The 10,217-nt window shown below is 40.3% G+C and overlaps 1 protein-coding gene across 1 annotated transcript in view; it reads left to right on the top strand.

Annotated features, from left to right (window-relative positions):
- The window catches only part of fzd4 (frizzled class receptor 4), a 27,421-nt gene extending 20,683 nt beyond the window's left edge, over nucleotides 1-6,738 (top strand). The window contains exons 5-6 of the mRNA XM_061919268.1: nucleotides 1-6; nucleotides 2,268-6,738. The exon at nucleotides 1-6 is cut by the window's left edge and continues 242 nt beyond it. Coding sequence (XP_061775252.1) covers nucleotides 1-6; nucleotides 2,268-2,686 — 425 coding nt within the window. The 3' untranslated portion in view covers nucleotides 2,687-6,738. The remainder of the gene's footprint in view (nucleotides 7-2,267) is intronic.
- The last annotated feature ends 3,479 nt before the right edge of the window (nucleotides 6,739-10,217 follow it).

Below are 10,217 nucleotides of genomic sequence, written 5' to 3' on the forward strand. Positions count from 1 at the left end.
TTATAGGTAACTACAAGGTGTGAATGTGTCAAAATAAACAGGTTACCAGATTAATAAAACCAACAACTTTGGGTGTAACTTGCAAAATTGGCTAAAAAGGTTAGCATGCTAACAGGTCAAATTCTTGAAGGAACAAAATATTTCACTCTGAGGTGCATACCTGGATAATTAGCTAAAAAGCTGGCATGCTAACAGTTCACATGTGGCAAGTCGGGATGGGTAAAGACTTTGGTACTGTTTCGGGGCCTACCGATTGACCTAAAATCCAACGTGACGCCACGCCTATTTGTGGACTGCAACACAGAGCGGACTCAGGCAAACGACTTCTCGGTAATGATGCGATTTTCAATACTAACAAAGAAACTGATTCGAAAAACGCCACAACATAAGTAAAGGAAAGCTCAATTTTTTTCTAAAAATGCGCTAGCTTGTTGCTACTGTATTTTGGCTTTGCTATGGACCTGCCACTAATTAGCATTAGCAATATTTCATGGCAATCAAGACATTTATGCTTGTTAATGAAAACTACAACTAAGATGCACACTACAAACAGCTGGTGCGTAATAAGTACAATACTTACAATTGTTAGTTTGAATGTCTAGCATGAGTTGAATATGTTAATGGTAGAATGTTCCGTATTTCCTTGAATTGCCGCCGGGGCGCTAATTAATTTAAAACCTCTTCTCACTCCTGCGCTTGCCAAAGGCATGCGGTAAAGGTAAGCATGCGCTAATTATTTCCAAACTTCTTCTCACTCCGGCACTTACCAAAGGCATTCAGTAAAAATTTGAGTGTGATGTAAGGATACCATCATGAAAAGCACATTTAATAAAAAAAACGTTATTATGGTCTTACCTTTATTTATAAATTAAGTCAGGCACCAGCGCCCCCCGCGACCCCAAAGGGAATAAGCGGTACAAAATGGATGGATGGATGGATGGATGGAAGTCCATGCCAGCTCATTCTGATCACAAGCATCGATAACTTGTTTATAGAAGTCGTCCTTATCTTTCTTCAGTTTTAAAAGTCTCTCTGTCTCGATGGAGATCTTCCTTTATTACCTCCTGCTTCCATTGAAAGTCCAGTTTAGAAAACTGCTATCAGACCGCTGCTATCAGTTAGCTCGGCTCTTCAAGTGCGGGCGACAACAGAATTATCCTCGGACAACTCCCCCTCCCGTTATTGTATAAATGATACACTGGGTATTTAGGACTGGAACATGCTTTATTTCACCCCGGTTGTTTACATAGCCACCATAGGAGTGTTACATCCTAATAGGTCCGTCGTGCACCCCCGGCGTCATATCCGTCCCAGCACATATTACGTCACTCGTTGTCACTTCTTCTGCAGCCGAGTAGTTGCAAGAGAGATCACTAGCGCCCTCTACCACCAGGAGGCGGGAGTCATTTAATGACCATATTTGACAGACGCAGCTACGGTATATTAATAAAACATAGCTGCTTACTGTTTTTTTAGCATACCGGTATTCAATAGCTTGGACCTTAAATCCTACTTAATAGCTCTTAAACTTCTTCCCTTTATGCGATTTCAAATTACCAGTATTGAAATCAGCCTCCTCCATTTTGAAAATGATGACAGGGGAAGTGTCACTCATGACGTGACGAGTTTGACCTGGCGGTAATACTAAGCATGCGCTAATTATTTTGCGAAGCGAGTTTGACCCGGCAGTAATTCAAGGCAGGCGCATACTATATACCCGGCGGCAATTCAAGGAAATACAGTGGTTAAGAAATGTGGAAAGGCAGACGAAAAAAAAAAAAGTTGGAATAATTAGAACACTAAAACATTCACACAATTAAAACACAGATTCAATATTAATTTTAATTATCATTGTCATGTTATTTAGAAGGGGCTTCACGGTGGAAGAGGGGTTAGTGTGTCTGCCTCACAATACAAAGGTCCTGCAGTCCTGTGTTCAAATCCAGACTCGGGATCTTTCTGTGTGGAGTTTGCATGTCCTCCCCGTGAATGCGTGGGTTCCCTCTGGGTACTCCGGCTTCCTCCCACTTCCAAAGACATGCACCTGGGGATAGGTTGATTGGCAACACTAAATGGTCCCTAGTGTGTGAATGTTGTCTGTCTATCTGTGTTGGCCCTGCGATGAGGTGGCGACTTGTCCAGGGTGTACCCCGCCTTCCGCCCGATTGTAGCTGAGATAGGCGACCCCAAAAGGGAATAAGCGGTAGAAAATGGATGGATGGATGTTATTTAGAAGTAATAATGATTAAATATGTTCTATTTTGCAGGGACTCTGTTTATCTGTGCTGGCCTTGTAGCGCTTTTCAAAATTCGCTCCAATTTGCAAAAGGACGGCGCCAAGACAGACAAGCTGGAGCGTTTAATGGTGAAAATCGGAGTGTTTTCCGTGCTCTACACCGTTCCAGCCTCCACGGTGATTGGCTGCTACCTATACCAGCTTTCCAACTGGGGGAAGTTCAAGGCCTCCACGCAAGACTCGTACGTCGCATCGGAGATGCTTCGAATCTTCATGTCCCTGCTGGTGGGCATCACCTCGGGCATGTGGATCTGGTCAGCCAAGACCCTCCACACGTGGCAACGCTGCTCCGTCCGCCTCCTCAAGGACAGCAGGGCGGGTCGAGGCGGCAAGAGAGGACCGGGCAAAGGTTGGATTAAACCGGGGACGGGCAACGAGACAGTGGTGTGAGGAGAATGAACGGACAAGACCGGACTTGGTTCTTTGTCTCACAGAAGTTCACCCCGACAAAAAGGCGGATGTAACAAACCACTGGATGTGAAAGGCACTGTAAAATGTTTACGAGGCCTCAAGCTCGACGTCTCCAACCGTGGCTGGCCTTTGTGGGTGGACCTTCAAACACTAGTAGCCGCGGTAGCCCCTTGACCTCTGTTGGGACTTTTACCACGAAGGAAGAAGGGCGAGAGACATTGCAGCATGAACGTGAAGTTGAGATGACAAAATAAGCTGTGTTGTGCCACGTCTACCTCTGGCTTACTCTTCTCCTAACCTGCCGCGTACAATAAGTCTCTTCTCTACCTTAACGGCCTTTGAGGGCCATTAAGTCCTTGTCCAGATGGTATTCAGATACAGGCTGAGCTTTTTCCAAAGTTCCCCATGGCCTTCCATATAAAAACAGAACGGGAATTCCATAGTACGATGACACACCTGACCAAAAGTAACCAACCCTGCGTTAAAATGGCCTCGATTGTTCAAACTTGTTTACGTTTCAGCAGTTTAAAAATAACACACCCGCACTTTCTTGCAGATTTCAATTCTAAAAAAATGTAGGGAAACCATCTTCAGGCTGTAATAAATAACTATTAGAAAGAATGGTTTTGTGGTTGCAGCACCAATTAAAGCGGCTGACAGAGTCATGAATTGACTGAACAGCATAGAAATTTGCTTTTTGATTAACTAATGCCACCATCTGATTGAAATGAGTATATCCGAGACTACTTTACGTGCAAGAAAGTGTAAGTTGGAACAGGAGATAATGTTTGTTTTTTTGCCTTGTTCCAACAAAGCAAGCATGCCTGATAGAGCGCTCAAAATTAGGACTTCAAGTTCCAAACTAGCTCTACATGTTGGTGATTAGCATAGTAATTTTACATGAGGACACCAAAACTACAGTAGGTAAAATTGTAATTTTGCTTCATTCCCGTGAGAATACTAGGTGTGACCATAGTCTTAAGGGGTGTAATCAAATAATACCGTACCGAATAATACCGTATCACCTATTTCTCTTTCGGACTTCAATAAAGATCGGTAGTAGTGTTAGTATTTACACACTCGAGACCTGCACCTGGCCTTTATTTTACAATAGTAAATGATCCTTTAAAACATCCAGATAGCTTGCTTCTTGTCCCATTCATTTCCTGAAAGTTCAGTAAAACGCTCATAACTTTGAGTTATCTCTAGCGGAATGAAAGTAGACCGAGTGGAACTTCTTATCGGTCATCCAGTCCATGTCTCTGTGGGTGGAGGTGAGGATAGCATACTGTACACACACACACACACACACACACAAATATGCCGAGGCTCATAACGCAAACCTCACGTAGTAAAGCTGACCCATACCACCCCCAAAATATAATCACTTGTTGGCATTTCAGAAAGTCTCATGAAAAGCCGCCCATGGCTTTTTGAGTTATGTTGCAAACTAGCTACCAAATATACAAACCCCAGTCATTACATAAGTACCTGGTGGAGGTAACAACAGTAGTAGAAACCAATGAGAATATCCTATCTTTTACGTACTGTACTTGCAAGCAGGATGATTATCTTTAAGAAGCCCGACTTCTGGTCAGCAATGTGTGCTGCCTCCGTGGAGACCATAGACAGTATATGGTTATGAGTTACTATGCAGTCCAGGAAATTAAATCTGGCTTTTCTAAACATGATGGAATCCGATGTTATTAGACAATCACTTGCCAAGAGACTCAACGTCCAATACTACATTGCCGACACACAAATATTCCCTTCACGTCTGAAGAAGGGGAACCAGGAAGATTTAGCACATATCAATAACTTTGATATCGTTATGTTCTCAGGAGGATATGTGCGAATCTTGAACTTTCAGTGTCGGGATAGAACGGTTTATGAAAAAAAATCTGAACTGTTCAATTGACCTGGTTTGGAACACATGTTGTTCGGATCCCATTTTTGAATTTGTTCTAATCAGTTTAGAGCTTAGGGGGATATGATTTCTGCGTTAACGGAATGACGGACGGGATCACGGAATTGGACAATAAAAACAGATTCTACTATTAAAACGTGGACCTGTATGTCATGCGAACCTCAGGAGGAACATTTGTCTGGGAAAACACTTAACCGCTCCCACCAAAACCAAACCTTTTACTCACCTCAATGAAGCCACGTCAGTATTTTAGCTGGACACCAAGGAAGTGTGCAAAAATAACTACAAAACTATTTTTTTACTCCACACAGCCGAACACTTTCCACATGTATTCTACAGGTCAGGTGATGTTTTTTTTTTAAACTTATATAAGCCGAGATAAAAACCCAGAAAAACATTGTGCTAATGCTAATGCTAGATAGCTGGCTGTTGTTGACACGCCATGCCAGGGGTTGTAGCATCTTAAACATCTTCATTGCTAACTTGGCAGCTTCTAACCCCGGATTTTCACGAAATGCGTAACGGCTGCTGAACATACGCCTACGACTGATTTGATATCACTGAATTAGTCATCTTACTCTGGATTATAAATTGTATTATATAATTATATCTAAACTACTTACAGTTTAACAGGATACAGCTTGTCAAACGATATGAAAATCAGGTCGATTACAAAAATAAATACTAACCAAATATACTGCAAATGAAGGGACTTTAAAAACTGATGAAAAGTAAAAAGGGCTGAAATAACTTCTAATAAATTATAGATTAATTAAACCGTCCAAAAAATTAAAGTGCAAATGAAAATACTTAAGTCATAATTTTTTGCGCTGAAGAAACTTCTACGACTTTAACTCCAAACTTCTTCTGTTTGATAAGTGGTGGAAAAGAGTATTACAACTGAGAAAAAAAAATGTTGGCAGCCCTCTCGGAGGCTCGACTACGGTTAAGAACCATTGCTTTAAAGCAGGTCAACTTAAAGCCGACATTGCTATATTATTATGTTCCATTTTTATGCTATGACTTAAATACTGGGAGAAATTTTCCGATGTGGTATTGTATCAACAAATGTAGGGATTTTTGCAGTAAATTCAGGGGTCAGAGCTTCGCGAGTCATTTTGTAAGAACCACAAATGATACCAAAGTGAACAGGACCCAAAACTGAAATAAAAGATCCAAACCGTGGATTTTGTGAACCGTTCCACCCCTAGTTAGGTGCCATGCGAATGATCCAAGTTTCATAAAGCAAGTACTGAAACATAGTGTGTCACTATTCATTATACAGCTAGAAACACATTTAGATCCGAACACCAAACAATTGAATGTTACTCTCCACGTCTTAGCGCCACATTTAGCAAATGTGTACATGCTTGGTGTGTTTGCCTGACAATCTCCAAAGTGCTTGCGTTTCAGTGAGACTTTGAATGTATAGTAATTGTACCGTGTGTCACATTAGCCCCGTGGCAAGCGAGAGTGATACCTGTGGGGTCCTCATAAGCATTTGCAGTGTGTCACGTGAAACCAGATAGTGCCTGTCAAATGTATTTTTAGGTAAATGCGTGGAAGTGGGTGAAGTATCGTCTTACAGGCTTGGGTTGCGTCTCAGCCTTACGAGGGAAATGAGACTATTTCGAAATATTCTGGTCAACCTGAGAAGCCCGGGGGTTCTCCAAGCGGCATACCTTGGCGCTCTGATGACATTTCCAAAGTCAAACAAACATTACATTGAGCTAAAGTGAATTAGGTTAAGCTCTGACCACCAGCCGTCTGAGCTAATGCAGTTTCCCTTTTCTCAGAATGTTGGCGCCCGGACCCTGTATGACCGCACTTTTGCCCCCCGTGACATTTTAAACACTATCAGAGTTAGACCCGGGCCACAAAAGATGTGATAGCAGATATGTAAATGTTTTTGAGATTCCCAGATATGACTCGATGGTGAGGTTAGTTCACCAGTGCTGATATTTTCCTGGAAGATATCAAATGTCTTGAGTGTATCATAGGAAAAATTCTAATTTATCCTTGTAAAAAGTGACTGAATTTTTAAAGAACGTGTTATTTAAAATACACTTTTGTATCAGAAGACAAATTAAAAAATTGTTGGTTACCATCTTGTCATGATGCATATTTATTATTGAAGTGTTTGTGTGTGCATGTGTGTACCTTGCATGCAGCTAAAGGCCTACTGAAATGATATTTTCTTATTTAAAGGGGGATACCAGGTCCATTCTATGTGTCATACTTGATCATTTCGAGATATTGCCATATTTTTGCTGAAGGGATTTAGTACAGAACATCGACGATAAGTTTAGAAACTTTGGGTCGCTAATAAAAAATACTTTTTTTAAGCTAACTGTTAGCTAGCTTAGCTTTGGTCAGAGGTGGGTATAGTACCATTACTTTGGAGTTAAATCAATCAAACAGAAGTGAAAATAGTCATCAGAATATTTAGTAAAAGTAAGTATTTTGCAGGGTTTGGTTTTTTTCTACTAAAGTACTGAGTAACTCATGAGTAACCTGATATATGAAGTAATTATTTCGTATTGGTACTTAAAGGCCTACTCAAATGAGATGTTCTTATTTAAACGGGGATAGCAAGTCCATTCTATGTCATACTTGATCATTTCGCGATATTGCCATATTTTTGCTGAAAGGATTTAGTAGAGAACATCCACGATAAAGTTCGCAACTTTTGGCCGCTAATAAAAAAGCCTTGCCTGTACCGGAAGTAGCAGACGATGTGCGCGTGACATCACGGGTTGTGGAGCTCCTCACATCTGAACATTGTTTACAATCATGTCTACCAGCAGCGAGAGCAATTCGGACCGAGAAAGCGGCGATTTCCCTATTAATTTGAGCAAGGATGAAAGATTTGTGGATGAGGAAAGTGACAGTGAAGGACTATAAAAGAGAAACAAAAGACAATGGCAGTGGGAGCGATTCAGACGTTATTAGACACATTTACTAGGATAATTCTGGAAAATCCCTTATCTGTTTATTGTGTTACTAGTAATTTAGTGAGATTATATGGTGGTACCTGAAAGTTGGAGGGCTGTGGCCGTGGGTGTGGTGACCGCCAGTGTCTCCAAGGGAAGCCACATTTCTCGACGAGGCAAGGCAGCCGGGCTGAGATGGGGTTTTTTTCCCTCCACGGTGTAAGCATCCGACGGTCGGTGGCGGCCGGTGGGAGGAGGCAAGAGCGTCCACAGCTGCAGGAGGAACGATGCAAACTCTCCGCTCATGTCTACGGTAAGAGCCAAATGTAAACATTCGTATTAATTGAACAAATTGCAAAAGATTCAGCAACACAGATGTCCAGACTACTGTGTAATTATGCGATTAAAGCAGACCACTTAAAGCTGTGATCGGTGTTGGATCAAAATGTCCGCTACAATCCGTGACGTCACGCCGCGGCATTTTCAACAGGATAATTTGTGCGAAATTTCAAATTGCAATTTAGTAAACATGTGTTCCAATGTTAAGATTTCATCATTGATATATAAACTATCAGACTGAGTGGTCGGTAGTTGTGGCTTTCAGTAGGCCTTTAAAGGGGCTCTTTGCAACCTTTACTCGTGCTAGGCAAGATAGTGGAAAACTATCACTGGTCAATATCGATAGTTATATGCTTTAGGACCTATGGAAAATAACGACAAGGAGAAAAATATATGAAATGTAAATATATTTTATTTGAAATATAACCTTCTTCTTATTATGATTCCTTTAGCTATCAAGGCAAAAAGGAAATATCAACACAAGCATGCAAAACACTCAAACAATGCAAAAAATCCAACTGAACACTTACCAATAAGCTCTTAAAATTAAAGTGCAAAGGTAAGGAATATGTAAGAAATAAACGAAGAACAAAAACATCTCATTGAATACATTTTTCATTGATAATGTGTATATCGTGATATGTATTTATATTGTTTTATTGCCCAGTTCTAGCGCCGACTTTAGGATTTTTAGTAGTTGCGTGATAACGATATAAATCGTCGTAAAACAACTATCTATCCGACAATGTAGCTCTTGTTTATATCGTAATTTGAACAACTGGTGCTAGATTGCTACTTTGCTCGCTAGGGCGAGAGTTAGCCAGCGGGAGTATGGATTTTAAAAACCTAGACGTCTGCAACTTGCAGACATGGATAGTATAAAGCAGGGGTCACCAACGCGGTTCCCGCGGGCACCAGGTCGCCCGTAAGGACCGGATGAGTCGCCCACTGGCCTGTTCTAAAAATAGCTCAAATAGCAGAATTTAACATTTAAATTCTATTTATTTACTAGCAAGCTGGTCTCGATTTGCTCGACATTTTTAATTCTAAGAGAGACAAAACTCAAATAGAATTTGAAAATCCAAGAAAATATTTTAAAGACTTGGCCTTCACTTGTTTGAATAAATTCATTAATTCTTTTTACTTTGCTTTTTCATAACTTTCAGAAAGACAATTTTAGAGAAAAAATACAACCTTAAAAACGATTTTAGGATTTTTAAACACATATACCTTTTTGCCTTTTAAATTCCTTCCTCTTCTTTCCTAACAATTTAAATCAATGTTCAAGTAATTTTTTTTTTTTTATTGTATAGAATAATAAATACATTTTAATACAATTTTTAATTATAGCTTCTGTTTTTTCGACGAAGAATATTTGTGAAATATTTCTTCAAACTTATTATGATTAAAATTCAAAAAAATTATTTAGGCAAATCTAGAAAATCTGTAGAATCAAATTTAAATCTTATTTCAAAGTCTTTTGAATTTCTTTTAAAATTTTTGTCCTGGAAAATCTAGAAGAAATAATGATTTGTCTTTGTTAGAAATATAGCTTGGTCCAATTTGTTATATATTCTAACAAAGTTCAGATTGGATTTTAACCTATTTAAAACATGTCGTCAAAAATATCAATCATCAATCAATCAACGTTTACTTATATAGCCCTAAATCACTAGTGTCTCAAAGGGCTGCACAAACCACTACCACATCCTCGGTAGGCCCACATAAGGGCAAGGAAAACTCACACCCATTGGGACGTCGGTGACAATGATGACTATGAGAACCTTGGAGAGGAGGAAAGCAATGGATGTCGAGCGGGTCTAACATGATACTGTGAAAGTTCAATCCATAATGGATCCAACACAGTCGCGAGAGTCCAGTCCAAAGCGGATCCAACACAGCAGCGAGAGTCCCGTTCACAGCGGAGCCAGCAGGAAACCATCCCAAGCGGAGGCGGATCAGCAGCGCAGAGATGTCCCCAGCCGATACACAGGCGAGCAGTACATGGCCACCGGATCGGACCGGACCCCCTCCACAAGGGAGAGTGGGACATAGGAGAAAAAGAAAAGAAACGGCAGATCAACTGGTCTAAAAAGGGAGTCTAATTAAATATATATTTATTGTGAGAAATCATTAAGATGATCAGTGTTTCCACAAAGATAAATATCATTAATAATTAATATTAAAATAGAGTTAAAGGTAAATCGAGCAAATTGGCTATTTCTGGCAATTTATTTAAGTGTGTATCAAACTGGTAGCCCTTCGCATTAATCAGTACCCAAGAAGTAGCTCTTGCTTTCAAAAAGGTTGG

The sequence above is a fragment of the Nerophis ophidion genome, linkage group LG13 (assembly GCF_033978795.1).
Source record: "Nerophis ophidion isolate RoL-2023_Sa linkage group LG13, RoL_Noph_v1.0, whole genome shotgun sequence".
Lineage (NCBI taxonomy): Eukaryota > Metazoa > Chordata > Actinopteri > Syngnathiformes > Syngnathidae > Nerophis > Nerophis ophidion.